Below are 18,617 nucleotides of genomic sequence, written 5' to 3'. Positions count from 1 at the left end.
GAGAAAAAATGTCACATTGGCTTGCTTCCTTGCAAGTTACTTATTACTTATGTCAGTAAAACTGCTAATGCAATAGTTTCCCATTGCTTGCCGTGAATTTTGCTTGCAAGAGGCTCAGGCAGGTAATGAATGGTACAAAATGTATCCGAAGGAACGCATCCTCTTGGCCAGTTGGGTAACAACGGGTAATTTTTACCCGCATCGATCAACGCGCCATTTTGGTTTTCTTCGTGAATTCCAGCCTGTTGCTGAAATTCTGGCTCTGGCTTTTGATTCATAATGTTAGTCTTTGACCTGCAATTTCGCCGAGAATTCTCTGACTAGCAAAGCGGCAGCCACCTTGTACAATATCAACCATTACTTCAACCGGCCGGACGGGCAGTTCAGAGACGGTCTCAACAATATCTAAAATGTCGGTGTCAAATGTCACATTGGCTTGCTTCCTTGCAGTTACTCGTTACTTATGTCAATCAAGCCTGTTAATACGATATATTTTCATTGCTTTCCATGAATTTTGCTTGCAAGAAGCACTGGCCGGTGATGGATGGTACAAAATGTGTCCGAAGGAACGCACCCTGTTGGCCTGTTGACGTCGCGTTCCAAAGAATGTAAGTCTTAGAAAGTGCAGAAAAGTGACGGCAGATCATCCTCGTGTTTTTGTCCTTGTTGTTTTGCATAATTGAAAAATTGTTTGTAAATAAAAAGATGTTGCTAGTTAGTTTCTGTTTTATTTTCACTATATAATAAGGTTTTAATTATATTCATGTACAATTGATATGTTATTAGACTTACAGTGAATGCAAATTTGCAAGTTGCTCTAAAGATTACTAAAATTATGACATGCATAGAACTGAAGCAATATTTTTCAATATCTCATAAATTTTTACCTTAAGAAAAATCATGATACAGGCTTTGGTCACTGCTCTGAAAATTTATACTGCATAAGGTATAATCTCACCTACTTTCACACGGCAAAACCGGTATCATAAATGACAATAACAATAGTAACACAATCGGGTATAAAATATGTTTACAAGAAAATTATAAAATCTGATTTTGTAGGAGGAAACCTTCTTAGCTTCCTATGTTGAACTGTATTATCCCGCATAAATAAATAAATAAATAAACCATTTGATAATCGTCTGTGGATTAAAGTAAATATTCTTTGTAATCCTCCTTTGATGATGGTACTCTTCAAAAGTATGCGTAGGCCTACTTTCGCTTTTAAACTTGATCCTTCGAATTTTTCAAGGTCTTATTATAAAATTAAATCTGTTATAATTAGACTTTAATAAGATCTAATTAAGGAAATGGCTAACCTTTGAATATGGGAAAATGGCAATGATTGTTTATGTGATCGTAATGATAGAATGTATTATTCGTATTATATCATTAAACCTAAAATTAGTTCTTGACAATTATGAAGTCTGGGCAAGTCTTAAACGAAAGTCTTTCAGTAAATTAGGTGAATGATATATCACTATATATATATATATATATATATATATATATATATATATATATATATATAAATTTAATACGTTTAGTTACTTTATCTCCCTGATCTTCCTTATGCAGCAACCTAGTTAGTTCCCAAAACAACATAAAATTTATTTCATAATATATATGACTATCATGTTTCGCTATACCAGCAAATGTTTTATTTTCTTTTATAACATTGATTCAGTTGAACTTGATACAATCTTAGTGACCTGATCATTGTCTAAAAGTTCATAATTTTCTAAAATCCCTGGTGATTATTTTGAAGAGCATAAACATGTAGTGACTTGCCAATTCTTCCTAATTATCTATTATTAATCAATGAATTATTTATTCTTATTCTAATAAATTTACATATTTTCTTGCACATTAGAATCTTCCTTCACCGGTAGTTTCTAACGACCCGAATTCTTAATCTTTCTTCCTCACTGGTCACCTAAATACACCAACATCCTTTTTAAATCAACTAATCACTTTTGTCTTCCTTTTCCCATGATCTGCTCCATCCTCCTTCTTCAATGATCTCCTGTTACCTGTTCAGGATCCTACCATTCTTTTCCAGTGACTTTCAAAATTCCCTGTCTCCCTCTTCCAAGGGCCTGTTCTATTTCACTTCGATGTTAGTGGGCAGCCTCGTATTCCCAGGAGTCATTGTAGTAATAGTCTCCGCTATACTCGTCATAATGGTTTCCGTTCGTCTCGTTCCTCGGGACGTACTTGTACTTGTACATGCAGTTGCTTCCGCCTTGGCGGACCCTCTGGTAGTGGTCGGCTTTGATGACGTCACTGTAAAGCCTTGCCTGTGAGGGGGAAACGTTTGAGGGGGAAATTAGGTGCGTTCGCTGTAAGTGTAAAGGATGATGTAGTACGATGACATCGCTGTGAGATCAAACGACTAATTTATGATGAGCTTTTAAGAGAGGTAAGGCTTGACGATATAGTTAAAAAGAGAAATCTTACCCTGCCCCTGTACATGTTATCCATGACGGGCTTCCGAGCGAGGACGATGCCATTGCGACGGTGGAAAAACCCTAAATTCTGACACTCAAACACTCCGGCGTAATTGTCGTAGTCTGTGTCGTATACGATCAAGGATGAGTCTCCATCCAAGAGCTGTGCAAAAATAGATAGAAGTTTTTAAATTTATATATATATATATATATATATATATATATGTATATATATATATATATATATATATATATATATATATATATATATATATATATATTATAAGGACATCATAATTTCTTCATTCTTGCACTTGGATCTTAAGGCTTTGTAGTAGCAAGCGTATCCAAAATAGCTTCGGGAATTAGAGAGGAAGGCATTGTGGCTATTACAATTACATATTTAACTGGCGAAAATGACCAGTAGTTCTATAGTATATATCTATATATATATATATATATATATATATATATAAAAAATATATATGCACACAAATATTATCCAAACAAATAATCGTTAGTGTCCGCCAGTTTACTCTCATTTGGGAACACCTTCACTCATGAGAAATTATAAATGATGAGTACTTCTGTGATTATTCCCTTTGGATGCAAATTATTCCCGAGGTATAGTGAACATGTATTAAAAGAGATGTTTGTGGCTTAATATTTGTGAACATAAAAAAATTGCGCATATGGATGGGAGAAAAAATATATGTGTATGTATAATGAATTACCTAATACTCAACATTCAGCCTAAACTAAAACAATATCTAACTGCAAACAATGCCAGATTAATGATTATTATTATTACAACAACTAATTATTATTATTATTATTATTATTATTATTATTTTTTTTTTTTTTTTTTTTTTTTTTTTTTTTTTTTTTTTGCTCTATCACAGTCCTCCAATTCGACTGGGTGGTATTTATAGTGTGGTTCCGGGCCGGGTTGCATCCTGCCTCCTTAGGAGTCCATCACTTTTCTTACTATGTGTGCCGTTTGCTAGGATCACACTCTCGCATGAGACCTGGAGCTACTTCAGCCTCTAGCTTTTCTAGATTCCTTTTTCAGGGATCTTGGGATCGTGCCTAGTGCTCCTATGATTATGGGTACGATTTCCACTGCATATCCCATATCCTTCTTATTTTCTATTTTCAGATCTTGATACTTATCAATTTTTTCCCTCTCTTTCTCTTCAACTCTGGTGTCCCATGGTATTGCGACATCAATGAGTGATACTTTCTTCTTGACTTTGTCAATCAACGTCACGTCTGGTCTATTTGCACGTATCACCCTATCCGTTCTGATACCATAGTCCCATAGGATCTTTGCCTGATCGTTTCTATCACTCCCTCAGGTTGGTGCTCGTACCACTTATTACTGCAAGGTAGCTGATGTTTCTTGCACAGGCTCCAGTGGAGGGCTTTTGCCACTGAATCATGCCTCTTTTTGTACTGGTTCTGTGCAAGTGCCGGGCATTCACTTGCTATGTGGTTTTATGGTTTCATTTTTCGTATTGCACTTCCTACATATGGGAGAGATGTTATTTCCGTCTATCGTACTTTGAATATATCTGGTTCTTAGGGCCTGATCTTGTGCCGCTGTTATCATTCCTTCAGTTTCCTTCTTTAGCTCTCCCCTCTGTAGCCATTGCCAATTGTCATCGCTGGCTAGTTCTTTAGTTTGTCTCATGTATTGTCCGTGCATTGGTTTGTTGTGTGCCAAGTCCCCCCCTCTTTTTTTTCTTTCTGTCTTTCTCCTGTCTCTGTATTTTCCCTCTGGGTCTTCGTCTACTTTATTAATCCTTCTTCCATGCACTCTTTAGCCACTCGTCTTCACTGGTTTTCAGATATTGCCCCAGTGCTCTGTTTTCAATGTTGACGCAGTCCTCTATACTTAGTAGTCCTCTCCCTCCTTCCTTTCGTGTTATGTATAAGTCTGTCCGTATTTGCTCTTGGGTGTAGTGCTTTGTGTATTGTCATTTGTTTCCTGGTTTTCTGATCTATGCTGCGGATTCGTCTGCCTTCGTCCATTCCACTATTCCTGCGCTGTATCTGATTACTGGCACTGCCCATGTGTTTATGGCTTTTATCATATTTCCGGCGTTGAGTTTTGACTTGAGTATCGCCTTGAGTCTCTGCATATATTCTTTCCTGATCGTGTCCTTCATCTCTTGGTGTTTTATATCTCCTCCTTTCCATTCCCCCTTCCCCAGTTATTTGTATCCTGTCCTCATCTATGTGTTTGATGTTGCTTCCCCATCTGGTAGCTTTATCCCTTCAGTTCTCGTTACTTTGCCGTTTTTGTATGTTGACTAAGGCGCATTTTTCCTATGTCCCCCCAAACTCCATCCTGATGTCCCCAGATACCAATCCTTACAGTCTGGATTAGGGTATCTATTTCCTTGATGCTCTTACCATACAGCTTGATGTCGTCCATGAACATCAGATGGTTGATTTGGTTGCCTCTTTTCTTGAGTTGGTACCCGGCATCCATCTTCTGTAGTACTTTTGTCATGGGAATCATGGCTACTACGATTATTATTATTATTATTATAATTAGGAGATGAACCCTATTCATATGGAACAAGGCCACCAAAAGGGCCACCGACTTGAAATTCAGGCTTCCAAAGATTACGGTGTTCATTCGGAAGAAGTAACAGAAGGTAAATACCATATATCATAATATTAACAATATTGTTCTAAGGGGTCCACAATAATAAAAAAAAAATTTAAGAGTTCGTGTATAATTAAAAAACACTTTGCTAAGCTTTCGAACCATTCCCTGGTTTTATCTTCAGGGCAGGGTACAAAAATTTTCTAAAGTTATTATTATTGTGGACCCCTTAGAACATTATATATACTCCCGTGATAGAGAGTTTTTCCCCAATTAACGATATCATTGACAATATATCACTCTAATCCCGAAGTTATGAAAGTTTCTGGCAAAATATATCTCAACATCACTAACAAACTGATGATATGACACTAACTCTTAATTTTTTTTTATTACTATTTTGGACCCCTTAGAAGAGAGTTTTTCCCAATCAACAATATTGTTGACAATATATCACTCTAGTCCTGAAGTATTATCGCAACATCATAACAAACTGTTGATATAATACTAACTCTTAACATTTTTTATTACTATTGTGGACCCCTTAGAAGAGAGTTTTTTCCAGTCAACAATATTGTTGACGATATATCACTCTAATCCTGAAGTATTATCTCAACATCATTAACAAACTGTTGATATAATACTAACTCTTAACATTTTTTATCACTATTGTGGACCCCTTAGGAGAGAGTTTTTTCATGTCAACAATATTGTTGACAATATATCACTCTAATCCCGAATTATTATCTCAACATCATTAACAAACTGATGATATAACACTAACTTTTAAAAATTTTTATTACTATTGTGGACCCCTTAGAAGATAGTTTTTCCAAATCAACAATATTGTTGACAATATATCACTTTAATCCCGAAGTTTTATCTCAACATCATTAACAAACTGTTGATATAATATTAACTCTTAACATTTTTTATTACTATTGTGGACCCCTTAGAAGATAGTTTTTCCCAATCAACAATATTGTTGACAATATATCACTCTAATCCTGAAGTATTATCTCAACATCATAACAAACTGTTGATATAATACTAACTCTTAACATTTTTATTACTATTGTGGATCCCTTAGAAGAGAGTTTTTCCCAATCAACAATATTGTTGACAATATATCACTCTAATCCTGAAGTATTATCTCAACATCATAACAAACTGACGATATATCACTAACTCTTAACATTTTGTTATTACTATTGTGGACCCCTTAGAAGAGAGTTTTTCCCAATCAACAATATTATTGACAATATATCACTTTAATCCCGAAGTATTATCTCAACATCATAACAAACTGACGATATAACACTAACTCTTAACATTATTTTATTACTATTGTGGACCCCTTAGAAGAGAGTTTTTCCCAATCAACAATATTGTTGACAATATATCACTCTAATCCTGAAGTATTATCTCAACATCATAACAAACTGACGATATATCACCGACCAGATATTGGCCAGAAGACCCTGAGATCGCCTTGGTTCTTGGCGTCCAACATGGTGATGGTCCCGGTGTGGAAGTCCGCGTGCCTGAAGCCCATGGCGCTCCAGGCTCCGCTTTCCTTGCTCTCGACCACTTTCCAGGTGTTCGATTCGCGACCCTTGGTGACGTTCCAGGTGGCGCACCTCTCCCCGGGGTCGAAAGTCTCCTGCAGGTACCACACGCCCTCAAACTGCCAAGTGGTCGGAGAAAAGTTGCGTATATCTTAGTTTTGCCAGATCACTGTTCTGATTAACAGCTCTCCTAGGGCTGCTAGGGATAGCCCGAAGGATTAGATATTTTTACGTAATTAGGAACCAATTGGTTACCTAGCAACGGGACCTACAGCTTATTGTGGGATCCTAACCACATTATATCGAGAAATGAATTTCTATCACCAGAAATAAATTCCTCTGGTTCCGCGTTGGCCGAGCCGAGAATCATACTTCGGACCACCGGATTAGTAGCCAAGCGCGAAATCCACTCGTCCAACGTAAAACTTACAGGAATAAGGTTTCAGATCTCATCCAGAAGTATCAGTATACATTTTGGATACAAGGCGAAGTTCAGTTTGAAAACGTTTCACATTTAATTACGGGTAAACTGGTTCAAAAATTTTCGTGGGTTTTAAATTTCTCAATAATTCTGTTAATAATTTTTCGTATACTAAATAACCTCAAAGTAATGAGAAGACAGTCACCATAAATCTCCTAAAAATTATTATTTAACAACCAGCACCAGATCATTCTCTTGAATTTCTTAGTAGTGTTTGATACAAATTCATTCCAATATATATATATATATATATATATATATATTAATATATAGATATAATATATATATATATTCTACATATATATATATATATCGCTCATTTGGCCCAGAGTGACACAACTCCAAAAATGTTTTTTGAGTTATTGATACCAGCAGAAATTCCGTTCTTTGTTCTATATTGTGGTAAAAAATTTCTTAATTATAATTAGAATACTAACCGCTCAATAAAAGAATCATCTTAATATCACTGGACAAAGTATAGAGAATTTTCACTTTAATTTGTTTCTACTGAAATATAGCAATACTTGAGTTAAGTCAACCCTATGGCAAATGAGCGATATATATATATATATATATATATATATATATATATATATAATTTTATATATATATATATATATATAATATATATATACTATATATGTTTGTGTGTATGTAAATGTATGTATATATTATTCGAGCTACAAATGTCCCTTTAGTATCTAATTCGCTCCACCTCGGAATTGATATATTTTCATATACGTAAACCGAATTTTTTGGGGGATTTTTTTCGTTGATAATAATTTCAACAAAAATTCCCCTTCGGTTCACATATATGAAAATATTTTAATTCCGAGGTGGAGCAAATTAGATATTAAAGGACATTTGTTGCTCGAATAATTTAATATGAATCACGGTGATGTGATAATTATTCATATATATATATATATATATATATATATATAGATATATATATAATATATAGATATATACAATATATATATATATATATATGTGTGGTTGTGTGTGTTGTGTGGTGTGTGAGTGTAAGTGTGAGTACACAGCCTAATAAAGACTTATTCTGATTCAGCAAGATATCAGCCACTACGCAAAAAAGATATTCCAGAATACCTCACCTTACTCATTTCAAATCCATACATTGCGGGAGGTACAGGGCATCGTCCCCAGCTGGTCTCAGCTGACAGTGCTGATCTGATCAGCAGAGACGACACTACAACGGCGAAAACTGACGTACTGTCAACACGAAAAAAAAAAAAAAAAAAAAAATGAAATGGCAACAGTTTGAAAACGAAGCGAACAAGTATATGTGTATATGAACATTTGCTGATCTATTGTATACCTCTCTTTGATTCACCAGATGAATTGGTCTAGAGTTAAACCTTCTATCCTTTATTCCATTATTTTTTTTTTCGAAACAAAATACCTTTTCATCAGAAGCAGCTCTAAAATATTTTTTAGTTCAAGCCATAGGATCAGCCGTAAATGAACTTCCTTATTTTTGTGAAATCTGTAACGTACAGTAACTTATTTCGATTTTTTTTTTTTTTTTTTCAAAATAAAAGTTATGACAGAATCTGCGGTCGCAGGCGTAAATCTTTATATATTTTTATGCTAAAGTTAAAACATGCATACGTAACAACTGGCCCTGCAAAAACTTCATTTAATAACTTTTGAAGACTCTAATGCGCCTCTTCGTGTTACCTTTGCCAAACTGAGTTGTATAAGCGGTATTGCTCTTGATAAAGTAAGGAAAACACGCACTCATTTCATAATATAACCTGAAATACTTGTAGTTAATTGGTTAACTGGTAGTTCCCCTAAATACTGCTGTTATGACTTCGAATTAGTTGACATTTTGTGGCATTCAAGAGAGCAGGAGACCACTATAAATTTTATTTTTTCATTCTTATGCAACCGTCTACAACATCACTGTTCTCCTGACCTAAAATTCAGACTGGATGAACCACTTTACAATTAAGACTGGATCAACCACTTCAACATTTAATGTTAATGACTGTTAAAACATCTCTCATAATCTCTCTGAATAACATATATACCCGAGACATACTTTTTTTAGGCGTTTGTATTCCTCAGCAAAAATCAGCTGATTTTCATACGCTTTCTTTTTGTCTTTTGTCATTCACTCCTTCCTCTTTCTTGTGAGAGGTAGGTCTTACAGCCTCATACCTTGTAGTCATGAGCTGAGAAGAAGAATAATAGGTGGAGAAAGTTGAAAATACCAGTGTGAAGGGTTGGTTTTGCCACCTCACACCAGACGCCTCGTTACTCTGTTCTCTTTACTCAACCAACCGAATTGCAAGGGACGATTGAATTTCCATCCCTTCTGTTACACCTGATTGGTTCGGGATAACCTGCTCGATCTGGCGTTGCAAAAATATGGACTTCGATTCCGAATATGTATTTTCGATGTGAACCTACTAGGGAGTCAATCCTAGACAACCCAATTAAAAATCTGCCTTATGGACATTTACCTAGGGAATAGAATTCTGTTACAGGACAAATTGAAACTACATTAATTTTTGCCCAGCAGCAGGAATACGAGAATAATACTTTGCATTCTACAGCCATTTTTTTTTTATTTTGATTCCTGAGGGAAAGACATATTCTATTGAAACTACTTTCATTTTTTTTCAGCAACAGGAATACGAGAATAGTGCTTTGAATGATATGACAAATTTCTTCGATTTGGATTCCTGAGTGAAAGTGGCATGTTGAAACTACATTAATTACTTCCCAACAACAGGAATCGAGAATAATACTTTGAATTCTATGTCCATATTTTCGATTTTGATTCCTGATCGAAAGGGATATACTGAAACTACATTAATTTTTTTCCCAGCAACAGAAAGACGAGAATAGCAGCCTGCTTTGAACTATATAACCAATTTCTTTGGTTTTGAGTCCTAAGTGAAAGTAGCATATGTTCCTTATTTAGTTCCTTGAAGGATCCTGATCTGAGACGGATTATGTGTCTTAAGGCAGGAATGAAACCGGTGACCGGAAGCCAGTCTCCGATTGATCGTAAAGATATTGAAATAAAAAATACGTACAATTTCGTACGCTAATGAAAACATATTAGCGCCTACCCATATATTTTTTCATCAGTTATGTATCATCTTCACTAGATATATTGTGAACGACGATGAAAATGAAGATATGGTTATCAAGAATTAAGATAAGCAGACAAGAAGGCGAATAATAAACTAACGAAAAGTTATTTAGCTTTTTGACAGCCAAAAGGCCTAAAAGAGTACCTGGAAGTTTATGCTGCAGATATTGAGACGAGGCTGTGCGATAAAAGACTCCATTCTATAGATGGTGAAAGACCAGCCGCTTATCGTTAAAAGCTTCAAGAACCTACAGAGAGAGAGAGAGAGAGAGAGAGAGAGAGAGAGAGAGAGAGAGAGAGAGAGAGAGAGAGAGAGAGAAAGTTTAGCGAAAGAATTTTCTCTTACAATTTCTATCGAAATGACAGCAGCTAACATCAATATTCTCAGAAATGACGGCGGCCCATGAGCCCAATGAGCTTGCAATGCGTTCATACATGGGATATTTATTAACTGATCAACTGGTTTCCGTGGACTGGTGTCGCAACACGCACAGAGGGGAAAGGCGACTCTGCTTCGCCATGTAACGACCAACCCCGCTTGAGAAACGGTGTCAAAGAATTCCTCGAACACAGAAGAAGGCAGGGGGTTCTAGAGCTCACATATCCACTCCACCTCTCTCTCTCTCTCGGCCTAGTTACAGTGCCCGCGTCGCACCACTTCCTTAATGAATTTAGCTAAGCATAACCCACCGAATTAAACACTACGCACTCGTGAGCAATCCCCTTTTGCTAAATGGATATTAACAACACCAATTAAGATGCCTTCGCCGTTACAACGGAACGAAAGTTCTGCTGATGCCCAACAAAGATTGGTAATCGTCCTCGCGAGACTTACACCATTCTCCCGAGTTCCTTCGACGTGACGAACGCCAAGCGCTGTAGTATAACTAAGTGGGCACAAGTGACACTCGTCTTTATAAGGTAGCGTCTTGTGACGTCACCAATTGCCCTCTATCGTGCGGAGTGTCAACGACATTTTGGTTTGTATTTTCTTCGTTTTTTGTTTGCCTGTTTCTTTGAGTTTAATACAGTAATTGCTTTTGTATTTAGTATATATTTCTTCGTATATATATATATATATATATATATATATATATATATATATATATATATATGCTATTATATATCTGTAGTATATGTAAGTATGTATGAATGTATGTACTGCTTGGTACAAACCTTGCTTATCTTCCCTTAAAGTCCAATGATCCTTTCTTCATCTAAGGAGTGAATTATACACCTGGTAGTAGGTAGACTGTGGCTGATGGCAGCGCTAACCAAACCCAAGTGCCATTTGTTCAGGCGAAGAAACAAATACGCAGTAGATAATCACACCTTCATTATCTAATTATAATAATATAGCTTGAGGAATGGAGAGCTACACTGCACATCCCAAGCGAAGCGTCTGTGGATCGTTCATTAGAGCGATGCGCAGGAAGCTTTTTTGCATCATGAAGCCTTTCTGGTGCATTTGTGGGATAACGAAGCTCTGTTTCCCACCGGGACACGTTCTATACGGTTCGTCTTGTCAATCTCAAGTTCTCTGGGTTATTTTAACGCGCCTCAGCGGCGTGGTTGGTATGGTATTAGCGTCCCACCTCGGTGGTCGCGAGTTCGATTCTCGGCCATTCCATTGAGGAGTGAGAGATGTGTATTTCTGGTGATAAAAGTTCACTCTCGACGTGGTTCGGAAGCCACGTAAAGCCGTTGGTCCCGTTGCTGAATAACAACCACTGGTTCCATGCAACGTAAAAGCACCATACAAACAAACAAACAAACAATCTGGGTTCTTTTGCTATGGAGGTATGGAGCTCGTAAGTTCGTGTTGCATAGGTCGTAAACCACATTTGCGTGAGGCTTGTATTGTCCACGCACACACACACACACACATATATATATATATATATATATATATATATATATATATATATATATATATCTCGAGTATAGAAGGCCCATTAAAACACTGGTCTATTAAACACTCTGGTTTAAAGGTAAGGACTATATTTCGGTGGACTCACTTATCAAACAGGGTGGAGGCTGGTCCACCGAAATATAGTCCTTATATAGATTTAAGCTAGAGTGTTTTAATGGAATCTTTTATAACTTGGATATTATCTTTTATATTAATTGTATATATATATATAATATATATATATATATATATATATATATATCTATAAATATATAAATGTAGCTCAATGGTTTAATTCGTGTGTAGCTTGTGCGGTTCATCTACCCGTAGATCGTAAGGTTCATTAATATTAGACTCGCGAGGTTACTTTGCCTGATATAGAGACTCATGAGGTTTCTTTCACTAACAGCTTAGATCGGAGGCTTGGTTTGTTTGTTTGAAGGGGAAACTTCTTCCTCATTTTATTTTTCGGAGACTTGAGACCAGATTTTGCCGAGGATTCATAAGCGTTCTCTTTATAATTATTCTTTGAAGGAGCGAAGAATAGAATGAAAAGTAGATGTCAAGAGATTAAAGATAAATTTGCAGATTGTTTTGAGCAATATTGCACCCGTGCTTGCGTTGACAAGAGAGGATGCAAATGAAGATACGGGGTGTGCCTGGATTACTCATCAATACGTAGTCTTACGAGGCACTGCCAGATAGCCATTAAATGAGCCTTAAATTAGAGGAAGATAGAGAGAGAGAGAGAGAGAGAGAGAGAGAGAGAGAGAGAGAGAGAGTATCTTTCCTTTGATTCATGTAATGCTTTGAAAGCAAATGCGTACGACATACAGGACTATTGAGAGGTAATATTCTCTATTAAATTCATTTTTTTTTAATGACCAGAAAAATAACTCGAACCAAAAGCGTTTATTTGAAACAGGCTTCCACTTAGATAAAGAAGAGAGAGAGAGAGAGAGAGAGAGAGAGAGAGAGAGAAGAGAGAGAGAGAAAACAAAAGTGTTTCTTTAATGAAGAGAATTTCTCCGAGCTTTGTCTGAACCTGTTCGTGTCTAATCCAATTACATTCTATAAAGTAAGGCGTTTCCGATCCTCTTTGTTAGTCACTGTTCGTCATTGGACAAAGATGCGACCTCTCGCTTGTCTTCAGGTGATGCAATAGCCTCCTACACACACACACACACACCCATATATATATATATATTATATAATATATATATATATATATATATATCTATAATATATATATATAATAATTATCACATCGAACCGTGATCCATTTATATATCAATTCATGCTACAAATGTCCTTTAATATCTAAATTCACTTTACCTCCCAATTGAATGACATATATTTTGTCATATATGCAGTGCCGCGGAAGGGGAATTTTTTTAATTGATAATATTTCGTCCCCCCATGGGATCGAACCACCGTCCAAGTGGACGGGGACGAAATCAGGACAGTCAGTGACGCTATCCATCAGCCAACAATCAGCCCAAAGAGACGCTATAAGTTCATATCGATTCTGACCTTACAAATCACCCTCGATCTGGGTGCTTTCGTATTAGAATCGATTCTAATTACGAAAGCACCCAGATCGAGGGTGATTTTGTAAGGTCAGAATCGATATGAACTTATAGCGTCTCTGTTGGCTGATTGAATAGCGTCACTGACTGTCCTGATTTCGTCCCCGTCCAACTTGGACGGTGGTTTCGATCCCATGGGGGGACAAATTATTATCAGTTAAAAAAAAAAAAACAATTAAAAAAAAAAAAAAAAATTCCCCTTCGTACATATATGAAAATATATCATTTGGGAGGTAAAGTGAATTTAGATATTAAGGACATTTGTAGCTTGAATTTATATATATATATATATATATATATATATATATATATATATATATATCATACATATACGTATAGTAATATATATATTATATATATATATATATATATATATATATATATATATATATATAGATTCTTCTGTTAAAACAGGATACGTCTCAAGTCTAAACGGTCCATTAAAACACTGGTTTAAAGCTGAGGACTATATTTCGGTGGACTCACTTCCACCCTGCTTGATAAGGGTGTGAGTCCAGTCCACCGAAATATAGTCCTTAGCTTTAAACCAGTTGGTTTTAATGGGCCTTTTTATACTTTTATATATTATATATATAATATATATATATATATATATATATATATATGATATATATATCTATATATGCACACTTGCGGTAGCGTGCGTAACTCGTTTCGAAGTCTTTGAATATTGGATATTAATTTATTTGAGGTTGATTAAAAATCTTTCCCTAACTACATCCTTTAATTTAATTTATCCACAGTTGAGAATATACCATACTTAAAGATACAAAGTGACCAGGCTAAAGAAAAGATGAATTACGTCAAACGAAATATGATATATGATAATTATGACTTGTCAATTATATGCCCTTTTCAAAATACCGGAAAAAAAATTTTTTGAAACTTTGTGTGAAAAGGAGCGACAAAAAGTTGTAGTGATTCATCTAAAATATGAAAGGAATATATAATATTTATATGACAGAGTTTAATCTTTAAAAAAAACAAACATTTAAAAAAACCGACGTCAATATCATAGCCATCAGAATCTTAAAACTTTATCATCAATCCTTAAATTACGCGAACTGCTGATGATGTCCTGCTCGCATCCTATTCACTGAGCGGGATTTCCAGTCTCTGACGTTCCAGCTCATGTTTACTGCTTTCCAGGTTCATCGACGTAATAAACGCCGTCTTGGCCCCTGACTGGGATATTCCAGTCTCCGGTGCCTGTTATGTTCGTGCCGTTGTTGTATTTGTAGCGACAGTTACCTTGCATGACCCTCTGGTAATACTCCACCTTAATCCTGGGGGTCTGGATGCGAGCCTGGAAGGGAAAATAGGAAAATGAAGAGATTACGTCAATGTCCAGAGGTAAATGACTTAAGTGAAGATCCAGAGGTAAAGACTAAAAGCTCGAGGTCAGTAGAAGGTTTGTAAATAAACGCCAACTGGTGTTTTTGTTCACGGAGAAGGCAGGAAGAAGGATATTATTTCGGTTGCAACCAGAACCTTAAACCGTACAATTTGGACTATTTCTTGGAGCAAGACGTCAAAGTATAGATCTTTTTTCTTCTGTGACTTCCGTTTCAAATGTATTCTTATGTGTATATATGTATTATATATTTCTGTGGGCGCTACTTGAAAGAAAATATCCTTTTTTCTGCTATGACTTCCGTTTCAAGTGTATATTTAAGTGTCTAAGAGTATACTCGTAATGGACACGCAGGTATGTATATGTATACACATGTCGCCACATTTATGAAGGGGTATCTGTAACGTTACATTTAGTCTAATGTGCTGCCATCTGTCGATTTATTTCAGTCATTCCCAAATGTCGTCTGCCACTTAAGCCGGTGACGCATGTTTTCCTTCTAGGTTTGTCCGCTAGGTGGTGTTACTGTTGCAACAATGTTAGGATCCTTGAATTTGCCAATCTGTTCTTTTTTAACTTGTGCATTTGGTCGTGTTTTTAGCGACAGCAAATTCTATCGCTTGTATTACTTGTTCAGTGGTGCTTATGAAGTCTTTTCTGATTTCCAGTTAAGGTGATTTGTAAATGTTTTAGTTATATATAAGGAAACTAATGCATGTTATCTTTGGCTTCACTGTGATAGTTGAAAATACCTCTTAGGTTAGGGTAGTGAAGTTATTGTGATACCCTAAATTTTACGTTAAATGACGGATATGGTGGGACGGTTTGGGGGACGGTTGGGGGGGGGGGGGCGGGGGGGGGGGGGGGGGGGGGGGCGCTGCCCCTGGGTCCTCTGTGTTTTGTATTATAAAACGAAACAGACTGCATAATAAGGGTAATAAGTAAAGGATCTTCACTTTTACACCGATTATGATCGACGTTCATTATTACCAGATTCGTACGAATTTCATATCAGTCAGCCAGAAATATTCTATGAAAAAAAAAAACCGGTTCGGATAAACTCAGAAACAAGTGAATAAGATATGCTTGTTGATTTTGATGAATTGTAAGTAAAGGCTTTAGATCAGATTTTAAAAAAAAAAAAAGGACGTTCATGATTTCGGTGTCAATAACCTCGTCGTTTTGACTCCAGCAAATACTATCAATCAATCAATCAACGTTCATGATTTTATTGCAAAATTATATTAATATATATATATATATATATATATATATATATATATATATATATATATATATATATATTTATACATATACACACACATATGTGTATGTATATATATATATATATATATATATATATATATATATATATATTAATATTATATGTGTATAATAAGGCATTACTTAAGGTTCTTTGCAGCGTCCCTTCGGCCCCTGGCTGAAACCTCTTTCATTCCTTTATTCTGTACCTCCATACATATTTTCTGTCTCCCATTGTGACCTTCCACCCTCTCTAACAATTGATTCATGGTCCAATTGCAAGGTTTTCTTTCCGTTACACCTTTCAAACCTTCTTACTCCTATTTTCCCTTTCAGCGCTGAATGACTTCACAGGTCCCAGCACTTTGTCTTTGGCCTAAATTCTATATTCCATTTATATATATATATATATATATATATATATATTATATATATATATATATATATATATATATATATATATATACACACACACATATATATATATGATTATGGGACCTGGGTTCGTTTCCCGGTACCGGACAGCACAATTTCTTCAAATTTCTGTGAACTTGGATATTCAGGATTTTTAGTGACAAGCGTAAATAAAAAAAAAAAAATGCAAAGAATTCAAGAAGTTACGAGGGCATTTTGGCTATTACAATTGCATATATATTTAAAATAAGAAGAAGAAGGAGAAGCTTACGTTCTGTCTATGTTCAACCTCCAGGATTGGCTTCCTGGAAAGGACGATTCCATTCTGACGATGGAAGAACCCAACGTTCTGACACTCGAACACTCCGGCGTAAGTGTCGTAATCAGTGCTGTAGATGGTCAGGGCGCCGTCTCCAGCAATGGCTGCGAAGATAAATCAGTGACTCAGTCAATATATACAGATAAATATGAATATAAGTGACTCTAACGGCAAAAATGATATAAACAGCTTACTCAGGCTCACATTTGTATTGCATACACATCTGTTGTCTTGGTAAGATCAACATCTTAATGTGCCTTGTTATTGTATTTTCGTTTCAGAAGCTTGAGCATCCATTAATACATACACATACATACATAACCGCACGCCCTACACATACACTCGTTATATTCACCTGCCGTGATTATTAGCTTTAAGAAGATTCTTCTTTGTCTCACAGTACAGCCTCACAAACAGAGGGATTTTGGGAAACTAGTTGGTATGCAAGTAAGGCTGGGATGATAGATTTTTTTATCACTGTTACCTTTTGATACTAAAATCTGTGTAGACTTTCAGGCAACAATATATATATATATATATATATATATATATATATATATATATATATACTATATATATATGTATGTAGTATATATATGTACATATATATGTACAGAAATACATACACACACACACACACACACACACACACATATATATATATATATATATATATATATATATATATATATATATATATATAATATGCATATATATAAAATTAACCTCTTTGTTTTTCTACATTAAACCGATGCATCTGATTGGAATAGCTACTGAGAAAAATGTCATATACACATTTCTATTGCTGAATCAGGGATGATTCCCTGTGCAGGAAACTTCCTCATCAGCAGCTACATCACACACATCTACGCGGAAGGCTCATCAGCAGTGTATCAGGATTTCCTACACACACTGCGCCATATGCTTCTAAACTGAACACTTTTTTATGCTTCTGGATATTGAGGTTCTTCCGTCCAGCCCTTTCTATGTCTTGCCCACCTACAGTTCGAATAGTACTATACATGCCACCAATATATCTCCCTTCTTTCCACATGCCCAAACCATCTCAAATCACTGTCTTTCTTACCACTCTTCCAACGTATCTCCACTCCCTGAAAATAAATGTCAATGCCAATTTAAGCAACTTAAAAAAAAAAAATCTGAAAAGTCTGAGAACCAACCGGATATGGGCCAGAAGATTCTCAGCTGTGAAGGCTTGCTCGGGTTCTTCATGGTGATGGTGCCGCTGTTGAAATCCGAGTGGGTGAGACCGACGGCGTTGATGGCGCCGCTCTCCTTCTCCTCGATCACCTTCCAGGTGTTGGGTTCCGTGCCCTTGGTGATGTTCCAGGTGGCGCACTTCTCGCCGGAGTCAAATGTCTCCTGAAGGTACCATATGCCTTCGAACTGGGGAAAAAGTTGTTTTGTTTCAGTGCGCTGGCAGATGGAATGGGAAACCTAGTATACTTTTTTAGCCCAGACCAGGGTAAGACGGAAAG

General features: G+C 36.0%; 1 protein-coding gene and 1 long non-coding RNA gene across 2 annotated transcripts in view; both read right to left on the bottom strand.

Moving 5' to 3' along the window:
* Positions 1-6,401: 6,401 nt before the first annotated feature.
* Positions 6,402-11,137, bottom strand: LOC135201828 (uncharacterized). The gene is made up of 3 exons (XR_010311614.1): positions 11,082-11,137; positions 8,232-8,349; positions 6,402-6,754 (listed from the first exon to the last, which is right to left on the bottom strand). It is a non-coding gene; the product is annotated as an uncharacterized LOC135201828 (long non-coding RNA).
* A 3,336-nt stretch (positions 11,138-14,473) lies between these two features.
* Positions 14,474-18,617, bottom strand: part of LOC135201823 (apolipoprotein D-like) — a 6,308-nt gene continuing 2,164 nt past the window's right edge. Inside the window, exons 3-5 of the mRNA XM_064231097.1 lie at positions 18,300-18,525; positions 17,071-17,222; positions 14,474-15,074 (exon numbers count right to left, since the gene is read on the bottom strand). Of these exons, the coding sequence (XP_064087167.1) occupies positions 14,904-15,074; positions 17,071-17,222; positions 18,300-18,525 (549 nt within the window). The 3' untranslated portion in view covers positions 14,474-14,903. The remainder of the gene's footprint in view (positions 15,075-17,070; positions 17,223-18,299; positions 18,526-18,617) is intronic.

The sequence above is a fragment of the Macrobrachium nipponense genome, chromosome 28 (genome assembly GCF_015104395.2).
Source record: "Macrobrachium nipponense isolate FS-2020 chromosome 28, ASM1510439v2, whole genome shotgun sequence".
Classification (NCBI taxonomy): domain Eukaryota; kingdom Metazoa; phylum Arthropoda; class Malacostraca; order Decapoda; family Palaemonidae; genus Macrobrachium; species Macrobrachium nipponense.
Note: the sequence above shows the minus strand (reverse complement) of the source record. Positions and strands in the feature narration are given on the sequence as shown.